This window comes from Exserohilum turcica (assembly GCF_000359705.1).
Source record: "Exserohilum turcica Et28A unplaced genomic scaffold SETTUscaffold_2, whole genome shotgun sequence".
Lineage (NCBI taxonomy): Eukaryota > Fungi > Ascomycota > Dothideomycetes > Pleosporales > Pleosporaceae > Exserohilum > Exserohilum turcicum.
In genome coordinates, this window is record NW_007360025.1 from 127,098 (window position 1) to 141,903 (window position 14,806).

Sequence of the window (14,806 nt, forward strand, 5' to 3'; positions counted from 1 at the left end):
AAAGTTCGACTTAGGTAGTTTTAATGAGTAACTCTCTCGTCATTTTAATGAGTCCTCATCTCAAGTTTTAGTGAGTAACTCTCTCGTTTCGACTTAGTGCCCAGCGAGTAGCAGCTGTCTTGGCGTTTCGACTTGGTGCTTCTACAGAGGTAACCAGTCTCTGTATCAGCGTTTGGATTTGGTGCCACAGTAGGCGAAGACTGTCTCGGCGTTTCGACTTATTTTGCTATTACAGACCAGAAAACTGTTATAGCGTTTTTGAATTTTGTGCCACAGTAGGCAAAGACTGTCCTGGCGGTTGGATATGGTGCCACAGCGGGATCAGGCTGTCTCGGCGTTTAGATATAGGATTTTTGATTTTTGTTGTTTTATTTGGTGTTTTTAATTGTTTTTGGTTTCGTTTGGTAGTCTCCCTATTAGTCATCGGGGCGGTCTGTGCGTTCTCGAAGATTTTCGCATTTCGAACACGTCGCAAGAATACCGACAATACCCCCTCTAGCACCTTAACGAGAGGGCTGCACACATTAGAGGTGGCGTAAATCGGTTTCTCGCGACGTGTTACCCCTATATCTGATAGAAAATTGACGAGTTTTGATGAAAGATTTCTGCTTAAAAGTTGGTGTGTGTGTGTGTTTTTGTTTGCGCTTGTCAGGGTTAAAATGTGTGGTTTATCCATGTTTGATGGGCGCGGGAAAAGCTTGCATTGCATCAAGGCCCGAGCAACCGCATGCTCCAGAGAGGATGAATATGTTGGGACTGGCATTACTATCTTTTGCTTCATCTTGCGTCTATTGTATTGTATTGTATTGTATCAATACGCTGCGCTGTGCCCTTGTTTCTCGGCGCGTTCTTCTCTCTGAGCGACTAGACTCGCTAGCATGAAAAACTAGGCAAGCTAGCTTCTGGAAGTGAGCGCTTCAAGTAGCGCTTCTGATCCGGCCGTTCCTCATGTATAATCGTATGCGGTGACGCGCGCGTATCGCGTTAGAAAGACAGCGCAAGTCCGGATGTCAGACGGCGTCATCGGTATTGTGTGCTTTTACTTTGCATTCATTGGCCTAACTGCGTGTGACGACAAAGTCCTTGGATACCTGGATCGCGTCGAACGGCATGGGCTTGGCGGTGAGCTTTCTCTCTGAACTAGCATCGTCGGCAGTAACAGTGACATTTGCGTTGTCCTTGTCATGCTCCAGACTGTTAGCTTGGGTACCATGATAGTGCACTTGTATGCGAAGATGGCTTAACTTACCAGCTCCATCCACTGTGTGTAGTGACCTGGTCTTTGTTGCTGTGATCCTCCCAAACCACCAGTGCCCGACCTTTTCAAGCCGCTTGTTATCCCGCTGTTGCTCGATGAGCTCTTGTACTTTGTGCGCCATCGCAGGTAAAAGGGCCGAAGCATCGGGATGTTGATGCAAATACCAGCAAGCATCAGTTCAATAGTGCACAACATAAACGTGGTGCCTGAGGTCCCTGTGAGATTACCGATGAGGTCTAGAAATGGTTAGAGGCGCGCATTCACGTCGGGAAACAACAGGAGGCTTACCAATGGTGTAGATGAGTACGAAGCGCGCAATACTGATGAATACACATGCCAATCCCAAGCCAAAACAGGCCAACACAGCGAGCTTTTCTGTCTTGCGCATCTGCAGCTGCCACACTGAGCGAATTGGCAAAGCCACAATCATGAGATCCGTCACCATATTGGTCAGGATCAAGCACTTGAGTAGAAGAATCTGATCCATGCAATGTCCAACTCGCTCCACCGTCCACTGCTGCGAGATGGGGTCGCACAGGAACAGGAAGACAAAGTTGAAGATGATGGCCCAGGCAACTACGATGCCTCCAACAATATAAACCGGAATACGAAGTTGAAGGGCGAAGACACGGTGGTAGAGGGCCAGTTGGGAGAGCTTAAGGGCAGCTAGACACCAAATGTAGATCAGCGTGAAGGCGAAGGTTATCTGCATGATGAATGGGAGGTTGTTCATGACTGAGGTCCGTCAGTTTGTGTTTTGGCTGGTCTTTGTATGAACAACTCACGCTTGGGAAACATGTCGGCGTTGTTGGGATCCAGGTCGTAGCCAACGCCAGAGGTGAATACTAAAGGAGACGTCAGCGGCAGACGCAATAGCTTGCAGAAACAACTTACCTGTAGCATTCAAGCCGATTGTACTTGTTGCCAAGACCTTTCATCATGTCAACTGAGACTTCACAAGGCTGAATGAGTTTGCTACTTACCATTGCAGTGCCCGCAAAAACATCATCCAGTGACAGCCCCGGTCCCCTCATACGGCCATAGATGCGGAGGCCCACCGTTGCCACAAAAAGCAACCACAGACACGACATGGCGATGAGCGAGTCACGCCCGCTCCTCACCATGGGTATGTCGATCGTGTCCTGCATCTTGAGTGATGGCCGTGGCGCACAGCCAACGCGGTCAACGCAGTCAGGAGCACGAGGAAACAATCAACAAAGACTGAGCAAATGAGTGGAGCCCGGCTTCAGAGACCGAGTAGGCAAAAGGGCAATAATGAGATGGAATAATGTGTCGGGGGCGACGAGATAATGTTAAAAACTTGATCCATGCTGTCGACTCCTGGCGCTCGTTTCGACATTCCCAGCTGGATCAATCAGCACGAACAGAACGGGACGGTGCAGAGGAAGCCACGGGCCGGTTAAGATTCCCTGCCTGTCAAGACAAATAGTGGGTATCTTAGTAACACTGTTGCCACAACGGTCGATGGGATACGGGAGCTTTCCCCCTGTGTGCCTTGGTACTGATCCGTAAATGGCCAGACAGATGCATGCAGCAAGGCGCACTGACAATCGCAATGTGCGGGCGTCGTCCAGGCTTATGCAACGACGTCAGGTCTGGGTGAGAGAGGCTTGCGAGTGACTCGAGATGGCCAAGACACAGGCTGTGGTAAGTAGGTATGCCGTCGGCGAGCAATTTCACCGGGCAATGCACGACCCGATTGCCAAGGCAAACTGCCGGGCGCCTTAGCCACTTCCAACGACAATTGCAACGCTGTCTGGGAGCGTCTACGCTGACGCCAACACGGCATGTGTGTGTGTGTGTGTGTGTGTGTGGTGACGAAGGAGGGCATTCGTCTCCGCCACGTTGGGCACGGCAATGAATTCCTTTTGAAATTTAACCTCCGAAAGCTGAGACGGGCGAGTGGACTCCAGCGCTCTACAAAAGCAGTTAGGATCTGCTCCTTTGTGACGCCTCTTGCGCGTCGCCTACCCTCCCCGGCTCACGGTCGTCTGTCACCCTATCAGGCAAAAAAGTCGGCCACAGAAAATTTCCGCCTCTGTGACATATAGCGCAGGGAACTGCAGTTGCCGATACCTCGCTTTCGGTAGGAGACCCGCTGTGGAGGAGCGCACAGCTCCACCTGAGTGCAAAGAGGTGCAACGCTTTTCCCATGTGGCCTTGCAGGGACCTGAAGCACCAATGGCGGGTCCTTGGCATCAGATGTCTGGAATTAAAGCGGATCAGACTCGGGGAAGGATCCGCACAGGATATGTACGCGCTGGGCGCCTTATCGCCCATGGGTGATTGGCAGTGAAAAACCAGTGGCCCTGAAGAGGGGGATCGGCCTGCATAGGCATGAAAAGAGCTGCCATGATATATGTGGTCGGCCTCGCAGGAAATTTGCTCAGCATTTGCTCATCCTCTTGCCCGGGTTGTGCATTGTCGAACTACCCGAAGCTGTCACCATGGACGAACAAACTGGCGTCTCCCAAGGCCTAAAGTCGGCCTTCTCCTTTACGAGCATAGCGTGGCTTGCCGTGCTCTGGATCGGCTACCGCATCGCTGTTGCGCTTTACAACATCTCGCCGCTCCACCCTCTCTCCAAGTTTCCTGGTCCCAAGATTGCCGCAGTCAGCTACCTCTACGAAGCCTACTATGACTGGTGGCTCCTCGGACGTTATGGAAAGGTCATGGCGCGCATGCATGAGCAATATGGCCCTATTGTACGCATCAACCCAGACGAATTGCACTGCTCTGACCCCGCCTTCACGGATGAGATCTATGCTGGACCTGGACGCTCGCGGGACAAATGGCAGCACCAACTGAACACTGGTGGTGCTGGGCCTGTCTCGGTTACTGGATTCTCGACGGTTAATCACGACCTGCATCGCGCGCGCAGGGCGCCACTGAACAAGTTCTTCTCGCGCCAGCAGATGCTGAAGCTAGAAGGCGAAGTGCACGACTTTGCATCCATGGTGGCAAACAAGATGCTCAAATCAGCGGGCAAGGGTGCTTTTGACGTCAAGGAGGCCTTCAACTGCTACACAGCCGATGTCATTTCGCAGTATGCTTTTGGTGAGCCCATGGGATTTGTGGCGCAAGAGAGCTGGGAACCCAACTTTGCGACATGGGTCAAGTCGTTTTTCAACAGCGCCTACATGATGCGACACAATGCGCTGGGCCGGAAAATGGCCCAGGTGCTTCCATTCATGGCGGATTATCTGGGCGAGGACATCAAGGCTGTCATGAATGTCATGAACGTGACTATCCCGCAGTACATTGCGCAGGCTCTGCGCAACCCGGAAAACGGACGTGTCTTTGCCGAAGTCATGGGCAAAGACAAGTCCATGTCGGAAGAAGAGAAGTACCGGTATAACGGAGAAGGATTCAACTTCTTGCTTGCAGGCACTGAGACGACTGCTGTATGTTGTTCTCGGAACCTGACGAGTGCAGTAGCGCTGACGCTGTCTAGGCCATTCTTACCGTCTTCACCTACTGGGCCCTTGCCAAGCCCGAAGTCTACCGACGCCTGCAATCCGACCTCGCACAAGCGGGCATCAACTCACAGAACCTGAAATGGGTCGAACTGGAGAAGGTGCCGTATTTCTGGGCCGTTTTGCAGGAGTGTCTGCGCATGATGCCTGGTGTATCTCACCGGTCGGCCAGGATTGCGCGCGAAGAGGATTTGCATTACGTTTCGGCAGACGGCAAGAGCGACTGGGTGATTCCCAGGGGCACGCCCATCGGCATGACGTCCATGATCAACCACTGGAACACTGATCTGTTTCCCGAGCCCGACGAGTTCCGGCCTGAGCGTTGGTTGCTGGAGGACGGCACGCAAAACTACGCGCTGCAGAAGAAGCTGATTGCGTTTGGAAAGGGCAGTCGCAGCTGCATTGGCGAGCAGCTGGCGTACTGCGAGCTGTACGTTATGGGGGCGTACATGGTGCTGGATGTTCTGCCGCGGGCGAAGCTGGTGGACACGACAAAGGAGGATATCTGGTATGACCACGACCTGATTGTGGCGCAGACGACCAAGGGGTCTATTTCGGTTCGGATTGCTGTCGCGTAGGGGGGGGTGTAATGTAGGTAGGCGTAGGTGTAGGCAATGCGAATGTCGTGCAAGCAATCAGGTCTGGATGAAGAGACTACAGTCGCGCCCAGGCAGCAGCGCAGAGCGTGCACAGGCTCACGTGTTCACGTGAGCGAGCGCACGTGTCCGCAGCCACGTGCCCTGCGGCAGCCTCGGCACAACAATGCCCCGCGTAGCATGAGCCTGCGGCGCATCACGTGACGGGCGCGAAACACGGACGTTGCCAAGACTGCACACACGGCGACAAGCTTTTTTGTTCCCCTGACTTGGATGTGCAGCCAAGGCGCAGGCCACGACAACGACAGGGCCCTGCACACACACACACATATATATATATGGCCTGCACAGTGACGACGACGACGACGGCGACGGCGACGGCGAACATGCCGTGGCATGTACATTACATGTATGTCGCAGCAGGATGCCGGTCGACACGCGGCGTGCAGGCCGTGTCGGGCGCTGGCAGAGCGGCGGCCTACCACACGGCCTGGGGCGCACCGAGCCTGGTCGGCCCATGGCCATGACGTGGAATGCGGCATTTAGGGCAGCCATTGGCTCCAGCGTTGCCCCGCTCTTGGCACGTCCAGGCCCAGGCGCGTCTTGTGAGGCCCAGGCGACTTCAAATGCATGCCCACCGTCTCAGTCTCGCCTTCGCGCCCGCCATCCTCGCCCGCCCACCCCCCGCGCCAGAGCATCTCCTTCCAATGGTCCGAGATGTCTTTGCGCTCCACGCCATCGTCGCCGGCGATGACATGAGGTTCCCCTTCTCCCTCCGGGATTACCAGCGCTACATCTTTGGCGACGACAGAGTGGCCCATCGTCTCGGCACGGACCTCGCCAAGGCCTTCATTCCCACCATCTCCAGCCCTCCACTCGACTTCGCCGTTGCCGTCTTATCCGAGAAGGTCCCCACGGCCACTCACAGCCTGCGCAACCACTTTGTTGCTTACCTCAACCGCCATCTCATTGCCAACAACGCTGCGCCCGCCCTCAAGCTCGACTTCCACCATGTGGGGGCCTCTGCCAAAAAAGCCCGGGGCGGTCCGCCCCCCGCCACAGCCACAGCCGCCGTCTACCACATCGACACGCAGCGTCTGCAGAACCGCACCCTCATAGTCCTCGCCGACATCAGGACCGGCCAAGACCGCGAAGACCGCATCCGCGCCTCGTTTGCCGTCCAGGGCATCACCACCGTCTTCGCCTACCTGGCCGCCCTCGACGATGCCGCCGCCACCCCCCAACTCTCCACCTTTCTCTCGTCCGTCGTCAGCCCGTCCATCAAGGACATTGAGAGCATTGCCCAGGGCCCCAGCTTCGTCATGAACGAGTGCTTTGTCAAGTTTATCCTCGAGAGGGACGACGTCGAGTTTTGCCAGTTCATCAGGCGCCAAGACGACCACTTTGCTCGGCTGTTGCTGGATCATGCCATCAATAGTCACTACCACGACGACGACGAGCACAAAGGCAACGTCAGGTTTCTGCTGTGGGAGATCCAAGCACGCGAGAGCGTATAGCTTGCAAAAGCCATTCTCGACTTCATGTAACAGTGAACAACGAGCGCGGCAACAAACAATTCACATCTTCATCCTTTGACTCATCCGTCTTCGCCATAACGTTTGACCAAGCTTCTGTCACGAACCAAGCATTGGCTGGTGATAGCGCCACATGCGTCTGGTTAGGAAATGCGCCGGAGAAGGAACGAATACCACAAGGGACGGGCCATGCACATCACTATGACTTGCATGCCACACTCAGACGGTAGTGATGGTGACTGGCCACTGCGACTGTCACATGACACGCCTCGAGGCACTGCCAACCGCAACAAGATCGGCGACTTGTAATGCACTATAGGTCGTATGCTGTGTACGATAGGTGACTGATATACCAGCACCTTGTAATATAGTATAGTACTAAGGCTGGGGTCCAACCCTCGTCGACCCATTCAGTACATGTTCTTCAACTAGCATGTAAATCTGGTCAAAGTTCAACTCGTTTATAATCCGATCCTATTACAGGGTTGATTGAGCTTGTCCAAATTTGTCAACTAGCGCCGAATCAAGTCTTGCCGGCATTTGTGATTACAGCCATGGCCTCTGATCGTGCTATGAACTGTTTCCTTCATGTGAGCCTTGGCAGCCCTCAATGTGAACATCTCGTATCTCAATTGAGACTCAACACAGTTATTTGGCTTGAGAATTTGCTTATTGCCGTGTCAATGGCATAGTCCTACAAACAATTGTTAACTGCAGGTGATGGCCCTCTTTATCCTATTGTACTTACATGGCCTTTGTTCCTCGACGCACCACGCCGGATCCGGAAAGCCATTAGCTGTCTTTGTTCAGTCTCACTTGTTCTGACAAACAGAAATTTGAGAAACACTTCATACTAGAAGACCAGATAGTCAATTTCAACCCATTCGTCCAACACATCAACACCATAACGCCAGTGTCTAGCGACAACCAACGCGCTCAAATGCCTATTGCACACCGAACGAGAAGTAGTCGCCGCGACCAGAGCGGCCCTGTTTCGGAAGAAACTCGGCCTACTGCGACAAGGAATACAAGAAAACACATTTCTGCAACCCCAACTCCACACCCAAGACCCCGCCGCGAAACCGCGAAGCCTGTTCCTGCATTCAAAAATGAACCCAAGATTCCCGACGAACCTAAGATTCCCGATGGACCTAGGATTCCCGATGAACCTAAACTTTCCGATGAACTTGCGCTTCCTGACGAACCCATGACACGATACCTGGTAAGTACCCAGGCGCACATGATTCACGGCGACGTTTCCACTCACACCACCCTAGCTCCCCGTCACCGTGGCACTAATCACTCTAATCTTTCTCCTGGAAATTCGAATCCGTCTCCCCTCGGTGCTAGCATGGCTAATCGCCGTGCCATCCCTCCACCTCAGCTCCACACCAGCATCGTCTCGCGAAAAACAAAAGCAAAGCCTTGGTCTGCAGCCCGCGAGTCAGGTAACCACCGAACGCATTGGAGACGCAGACTCGCACCGCCGCCCAGCCGCCAATACAGTGCCAGTAGTACCAGCAACACCAGCAACAGGGGTAACTACAAGACGCGCTGCACAGCTCCAAGCTACCGCAGAGCAGCAGTCTACGCAAGTGTTCATGAATACTCGTTCCAAAAAAACACTAGCAGCATCATCCGAGTTAGCAAGCGAAACTGCACAAAGCACAAAGACACCTTCTCGTCCGCGCAGACAAAGGAATGCTCGTCCTGCTACTGTTCCCGCCCCTGCTCCCGTCCCTGTTCCCGCTATTACTCCCGCCACTATCACTATCACTCCTCCTACCCCTTCCAATGACACGGATATCAACACCGACACTAATACCTTGACAATCCCACCTCTCCTCCGCACCATCGCGATTTACATAGCCAAAACGCTCTGGTTCCAGTTCCGCTTCCGCGTCATCATTTATGTCGCCGAGACAGTATATTCTGCTTTCTCGGGCCGGAACATCAACGTGAATGCGTATTTTTGGTATGTTTTGCGCTTCTACTACTCGTGGATTTCGGGAATTGCGGGAGTACTATGGCGTGAGATGAGGGGGGTACTGGCGCAGTGGGGGAGGGCTGGCGAAGGGGGGCTGGGTAACGGTGAGTAAGAGGTTGTACGGGTGTGTATTTATGGTGTTTGAAAGTATTTGAGGAGATAAGTGTTTTTTTGTAGTAGTTAAGCGTGGGTTGGAGAGCAGAAGGCCTGCTGAGGCCAAGAATGGGTTTTTCTTTGCATGATTAAAGTACAAAATCGAAAGTTACTTATCCAAATTTACTAGACTGTCATTATTGGGCTAGTACTTTACCAAGAAAGCGGCGATGAAGCTACGAATCAAACTTTCCGTGTCTCTGACCCGACGCTGTTCCTGCCTTGCCCTTTGCATGCGATGTTGCCTTGTCATGCTTGACCAGCTTCAAAGGCCGATACTCTGGGTCCCACATTTACTCTCTGATCCACTCTTCCAACTCGTCACCATCGGTGGGTATATTCTTTTCCTGGGCCAAATCTTCCTCCACTGCCTTCTTAATCACGTTCTTGGCGATTTGGACGCTGATTTCTCGGACATCCTCAACGTCTGGGAGGAGGCCGGCTCCTTTGTCATTGAGCACTGGAGCGGCAGAAGCCAGGGCTTTGACGGCGGCAACAAGGAGTGCCGGAGTCATCAAGCGAGTGCGGCAGAGGACTGCACCGAGGCCGATTCCAGGAAACGTTACAGAGTTATTGCATTCGGCTGTAGGGATTAGCTTTCTCTTGTATCCGAATGTGAATCACTTACAAATATCATACTCCTTGCCATTGTGCTTGACTGGATCAAAAGGTGAACCAGTGGCTACAAGAGCCTTGCCGTCAGTCCAGTCATATAAATCCTGGGGTTTGGCTTCATGGAGTCTGGTGGGGTTTGACAGTGGGAAGATGGCAGGACGTTCAACATGCTTGGCCATTTCCCGAACGACGTCTTCGGTGAATGCGCCTGGCTTTGTCGAAGTACCTATCAGAACGTGCGGCTTGACCTCTTTGACAACCGACAATAAATCGCCGTGATCTTTGCCTTCCCATTCCTCGTCATCTCGCGCAAAGGCCATTTGAGCAGGGGTAAGCTTGTCTTTTTTGCCTTGCAAGAGGAGACCTGGCTTATCGACACACCTGGAAATGTTAGCTGATATTAGGCAGCCACATCATGAATCATACCATATTTGACGGATAGCTTCATCTTGCGACCTTCCCGTATTCTGCACTATGGCGTCTCGTATCTGGTCCGCAATACCGGTTCCTGCTGATCCCGACCCAAACATGACGAATCGGGCCTCATCCCATTTGGTCCCGCTCACTTTGAAGGCTGCCATGATAGCTGCAAGCGTGACACAGCCAGTTCCTTGAACGTCATCATTGAAGCATGCAATCTCGGGCGTGTACTTGTCCAAGATTCTTCGTGCATTGTCCAAGCCAAAGTCTTCAAAGTGGATGTAGGCTTTGGGATAATGCTTGCGTGCAGCTCTGACAAACTTGTCGACAAACTGGTCGTATCTCTCGCCAGAAACTCGCGGCTTTTGTAGTCCTAGGTAAAGCTCATCGTTTAGAAGATCCTCATTCTGCACTTTGATTAGCTGGGACGCGTCTAGATTCGGATATACCTACATCTGTGCCGCAATCGAGGACAACAGGTAAAGTCCGTGAAGGGTGAATGCCAGCGCATAGCGTGTAAATGACAAGCTTGGCTATGCTGATAAGAATAGCTCCTACTCCCTGGTCTCCAATTCCCAGTATCTGTTGCCCATCACTCACGACGATCAGGTCAATGTCCTCGGGATCGCCCCATTGCTTGATGTCGTCCTCGACACGTTCTACATCGTCAATGTTGAGAAAGCAGCCTTCGGGTTTTCGGAAGATCTTGGAGTAATCGGCTATGGCTTCGCCTTCAGTCGGAGTATAGATGACTGGGAACATATCCTTTAGGTGGTCGAGGATGAGCTGTACGCATCAGCTTTGTACAGGAACAAGTATCATTACCTCATACTTTGTAGTAAAGCACCTCGTTTTGCTCCTTCATACTTGTCATGAATGTGTTTTTGGCAAGATCGCTTGGGCACGAGCAGTACTGGGCATATGCGCGCTTGACCTGTTCATCGAGAGTTTGAACATTCGACGGAAGCAGGCCATGGAGCTTGAAGGTGTCGCGCTCTTCTTTGGTGAATGCTGAGCCTTTGTTGAAGTAGGGTGTTCGAAGAAGCGCGTTGCCCTGCTCAAATGTTAGTGCCGCGACTGCAATAGTATATTGTACGCTTGCGCACCGTCAAGGTAGTCTCCTGGGGCCCAGAGGTTGAAAGGGGCAGGTGTTCAAATTTTTCAGTCTTTTGCTGTTCCATATCAGACGATATGTTCACGAAGTGTCTGGAAAAATGCGTGATGTCGGTGTGCTATGTGACTGTCGGTCTGTACAGTCACTTGAGAGGATTTCTGCTGGTTGGAGTAGCAGCCTTGTTGCCTGCGAGACGCAGACTATATAGTGCTGTGCCTTGGAAAGACGCTACGTGTGCCCGAACTCATCCGGTATCGTATTGGGCTTCGCCGTACGATAGGCCAACGCTGCCTTGCTCTTGTCTTATTAAAGCCCCTCAACTTTCATTTGCGAGCCAGTCCAAGGGTGCCGGACGATTGCGGGAGCGTGATTCTGGCTGTAGACATGGCTGGTCGTCGTGTCCGGCTTGATCCGGGGCTTTTTCAACCTCAGAGGCTGGCATGACTATGCATACGACGTGTTTTCGCAGCTTGGATTGCTCACTCTTTGTCATTGGCTGCGTAACGATGACGTCGTGCCATCTTTGTAAGCGCCTAACCCAAGGTCATCGTACACTGCAAACATACAATATTAACGTTCCCAAGACGCCAGAGTTTCCAATATTTCAAGGGCACAAAAATAACATAGCATAACGCCAATCGATATGAGTCAGCTACACATGTGCAAGAGGGCATGGCGAGCTCTCCCTCACTCATCACCCACAACCGTCTCCTTTGACATCGCATCCTAGGCCACCAAACACGTTGGAGGCGCAACCTCAAAACCATGGCTGCTAGTTTAGGTCAGAGCATGTGCTGTCTTGCTGCTACCTCAACATCGCCAAAGAAGAAAGCGCATCCGCAAGGACACCCAGGGCTGAAAGACCGACCACACGCATGTAACCGACCTTCACAGCACTGCCCCGCTTTACTCGGCACCCATCCTCATTCCACCACTCTTCGCTGACTTTGCGCAACACTGCTGGCGTCACAAATCTTTAAACTACGTCGCCAATCCATCTATTACTCAGCAGTCTAGTGTTCAACTACTTTCTCAGCGCGCCATGCGACCTTATCGACGCGTTATCACTTTCAGTCCTTACCTCACAAACGCAACTTTATCCTACTCAGATTTCATCCATCGCTGGTCAGATGGTTGGCGGTCCGCTCATGAGCTACCGCCATTGCCACGAAGCAGACCACGCTCGTTGTCCTTTACCCAAGGGCCAAGGCACGCACCACAACTCCAGTCCCGGCTGCTTCAGCTGCCTGCCGAACTACGGGCCGCGATACACAGAGAACTGGTCAATGAAAGCACCGAAATACATATTGGCAATTACGGAGGTGAAATTTGTTCGGCGGTTTGTAGAAACCAAAAATACAGTTCAGGGGACTACATTGACGGACATGCGGAACTCGAATGCATAAATGTCAATGAAGGACCCGGCAACACCTGTTTTGTTACAAACATTGGCTTGGATTTCTTTGGCTACATCCGCAGTTGCAGAAAAGTGTAATCTTGCCCTCCCTCTGCACTCAATTCAGACAAGTTTGACATGCTGACTCTTAGTTTCAAGATATGTAGAAATGATCCAACTGCTTTACACACAGCCAGTATTCATTTTCGACGACTGGGTTTCTCTACTGATGTTTAGCGCTGCAATACTGCCCAAACGGTTGCAGAGCATTCGCTCAATTCGCATCATATGGTATGATGACCTTGACATTAGCCCAGAGGATCCCGCTTTTACATGGCCACAGAGGGCGACCTATCGTTATCTCTGGTTCTGGAAGAGAGTTGTAAGAAATCCAAATTTACCGAGCGTATTGGAACGTCTGCACCATGTGCCAAACCAAGCGCAAATAAGTCAAAGTTGGAAGATTGATATTTAGGGATACATTGTTCGACTACTGGCTGGGATGCGAGGTCTCCACACCTTTCGACTGGACACTGATGTTGACCCCGAATTCAAAATAATCAAAGTCAATGGCCATGTCTTCGCACCCAAGGTTTGGAGCGATATGAACACCCTTTTTCAGAGCCGTAACTGGGTTGGGTTCGACATGGTTGCCAGACACGATCCCGTTCCAGACTCTACGTATGTTGATACCTTGCGGACAATGTATCGGTTTGTCAGGTTGCATGAGGAAGCGGTAGAGGAAGAGGAAGAGGAAGAGGACAAAGACGAAGGTGAGGATGAGGACGAGGACGGGGACGAAGATGAGGATGAGGACGAGAACGGCGATGGGGATGGGGACGGGGATAGGGGTGAGGACAAGGATGGGGATGAGGATGAAGAATAGCAGGCGCTTACCTAGATTTCTAGTATGAATGACTAGAAGAATCGTCAATGAATATTTGGTAATAGATCCGATTCCTCATTTGAGTGAAGAAATTGTTGATTTACTAATAACTAGAAATGAACGCCTACTCTAGGCAAACGCCAAGACTTGAACCTTACTGTTGCCAATAAGTTGGCTCGTCCACGCTTTGCATGCATGTCACACTAATTGGGAAAGCCGACTCAGCATGTCTCAGCCACATTTACCACATTCAAATACAATAATTATCCTTGTTCCCCGGCCTCGCTACCTATTCCTCCCTGCTATCTCCCGTAATCCGGGGCGTAGATAGCGCTGACATTCTGGCCCCAGGCAACCTCGGAGCGAATACACAACACTACAGCATCATGTCATGACCGAACTGGATGATGTATGGTTTCTCGGGGATAGACTCTGGGATAATCCCCGATTTTCTGCCTTGCGGTACATTATTGGTCTTGCTGCAGGTATATGCAGACGTGTGGCGCAGTCGTGCATGTCGAGTGGCCTACGCCCTGCAGCTGAACGACTACTCTAGAATGAATTGGACTAGAGAGTGAGACATGGCCTACAAATCTTTTGTCTTGTCAGCATTATGGAAAATAGGGTGTACTGACAGTAGCTCAATGTGGTCTATCGCAGATGGGGATTGTGGCCGTGAGAAAACAAAGTCCCTCGGCATTTTGGAGTTTCCACCGAAGGATTGCAGCAACTTGAGACAAAGACCCTAGTCCTCGCATGATTCTCACGAATGGAAATTGTTTCTTAACCATGATTTTCTCCGCTGCACATACTACACTGCCTCATTGCTGCTTCTGAATCAATGGCCCCCGAGAGTCATTGGCACTCTCAAGCTCACCCAACAGCGTGAGATTGCCAGGGTGGTCAGCTACATTGCAAAAGCCATGGATGACAGCGTGCAGCGCGGTCTTCCTGGAAGCGCTTTATCCAACCAGTAAGTTGCAAAGTTTGACGGTACAGAAGTGATCCAACAGCTGAGTGGTTACCAGAGGGGAAATCTGATGCCAGCATCACACACTTGGCCCACCTCCAATATATCAATGCAACATGACTATACCGGGTAGAGGACTAGATGCTGCCACATGGGTTGGAAACGGTCGTACAGCTGCAGTTGTTGTAGCTGTTGTGAGATGGAGCGTGTATATAAGTGTAGCATCACACACACCAACTTTTAAGCAGAAATCTTTCATCAAAACTCGTCAATTTTCTATCAGATATAGGGGTAACACGTCGCGAGAAACCGATTTACGCCACCTCTAATGTGTGCAGCCCTCTCGTTAAGGTGCTAGAGGGGGTATTGTCGGTATTCT

General features: G+C 51.8%; 7 protein-coding genes across 7 annotated transcripts; 5 read left to right on the forward strand and 2 right to left on the reverse strand.

The window, feature by feature from the left end:
• Nucleotides 1–1,058: 1,058 nt before the first annotated feature.
• Nucleotides 1,059–2,406, reverse strand: SETTUDRAFT_19040 (uncharacterized protein; the record flags this gene model as incomplete). The annotated part of the gene is made up of 6 exons (XM_008026675.1): nucleotides 1,059–1,187; nucleotides 1,250–1,494; nucleotides 1,547–1,993; nucleotides 2,044–2,103; nucleotides 2,153–2,189; nucleotides 2,242–2,406. The coding sequence occupies 6 exons, from the start codon at nucleotides 2,404–2,406 to the stop codon at nucleotides 1,059–1,061; spliced, it is 1,083 nt and encodes a 360-aa protein (XP_008024866.1).
• A 1,320-nt stretch (nucleotides 2,407–3,726) lies between these two features.
• On the forward strand, nucleotides 3,727–5,333 carry SETTUDRAFT_87828 (uncharacterized protein; the record flags this gene model as incomplete). Its single annotated transcript, XM_008027012.1, has 2 exons — nucleotides 3,727–4,683; nucleotides 4,734–5,333. 2 exons carry the CDS (start codon nucleotides 3,727–3,729, stop codon nucleotides 5,331–5,333), a joined length of 1,557 nt encoding a protein of 518 aa, XP_008025203.1.
• A 725-nt stretch (nucleotides 5,334–6,058) lies between these two features.
• Nucleotides 6,059–7,171, forward strand: SETTUDRAFT_114856 (uncharacterized protein; the record flags this gene model as incomplete). The annotated part of the gene is made up of 1 exon (XM_008027013.1): nucleotides 6,059–7,171. The coding sequence occupies one exon, from the start codon at nucleotides 6,059–6,061 to the stop codon at nucleotides 6,866–6,868; it is 810 nt and encodes a 269-aa protein (XP_008025204.1). The 3' UTR covers nucleotides 6,869–7,171.
• A 655-nt stretch (nucleotides 7,172–7,826) lies between these two features.
• Nucleotides 7,827–8,985, forward strand: SETTUDRAFT_30861 (uncharacterized protein; the record flags this gene model as incomplete). The annotated part of the gene is made up of 2 exons (XM_008026801.1): nucleotides 7,827–8,108; nucleotides 8,164–8,985. 2 exons carry the CDS (start codon nucleotides 7,827–7,829, stop codon nucleotides 8,983–8,985), a joined length of 1,104 nt encoding a protein of 367 aa, XP_008024992.1.
• A 106-nt stretch (nucleotides 8,986–9,091) lies between these two features.
• SETTUDRAFT_170974 (uncharacterized protein) lies at nucleotides 9,092–11,299 on the reverse strand. The gene is made up of 6 exons (XM_008027014.1): nucleotides 11,168–11,299; nucleotides 10,894–11,115; nucleotides 10,515–10,847; nucleotides 10,068–10,468; nucleotides 9,655–10,022; nucleotides 9,092–9,609 (listed from the first exon to the last, which is right to left on the reverse strand). The coding sequence occupies exons 1-6, from the start codon at nucleotides 11,240–11,242 to the stop codon at nucleotides 9,320–9,322; spliced, it is 1,689 nt and encodes a 562-aa protein (XP_008025205.1). The 5' UTR covers nucleotides 11,243–11,299; the 3' UTR covers nucleotides 9,092–9,319.
• A 482-nt stretch (nucleotides 11,300–11,781) lies between these two features.
• SETTUDRAFT_162788 (uncharacterized protein) lies at nucleotides 11,782–12,248 on the forward strand. The gene has a single exon (XM_008027015.1). The coding sequence runs from the start codon at nucleotides 11,941–11,943 to the stop codon at nucleotides 12,118–12,120; it is 180 nt and encodes a 59-aa protein (XP_008025206.1). The 5' UTR covers nucleotides 11,782–11,940; the 3' UTR covers nucleotides 12,121–12,248.
• Nucleotides 12,249–12,753: 505 nt separating this feature from the next.
• Nucleotides 12,754–13,457, forward strand: SETTUDRAFT_41149 (uncharacterized protein; the record flags this gene model as incomplete). Its single annotated transcript, XM_008026908.1, has 1 exon — nucleotides 12,754–13,457. Exon 1 carries the CDS (start codon nucleotides 13,074–13,076, stop codon nucleotides 13,455–13,457), a length of 384 nt encoding a protein of 127 aa, XP_008025099.1. The 5' UTR covers nucleotides 12,754–13,073.
• Between the last annotated feature and the right edge of the window lie 1,349 nt (nucleotides 13,458–14,806).

What these genes read in the sequence shown, in the direction of transcription:
- SETTUDRAFT_170974 (XM_008027014.1), bottom strand. Translation starts at nt 11,242, where the DNA reads ATGGAACAGCAAAAGACTGAAAAATTTGAACACCTGCCCCTTTCAACC. An exon ending in CCCAGGAGACTACCTTGACG is followed by an intron (nt 11,116 to 11,167) that starts GTGCGCAAGCGT and finishes ACATTTGAGCAG; the next exon opens with GGCAACGCGCTTCTTCGAAC. An exon ending in TCCTCGATTGCGGCACAGAT is followed by an intron (nt 10,469 to 10,514) that starts GTAGGTATATCC and finishes ATCAAAGTGCAG; the next exon opens with AATGAGGATCTTCTAAACGA.
- SETTUDRAFT_162788 (XM_008027015.1), top strand. Translation starts at nt 11,941, where the DNA reads ATGGCTGCTAGTTTAGGTCAGAGCATGTGCTGTCTTGCTGCTACCTCA.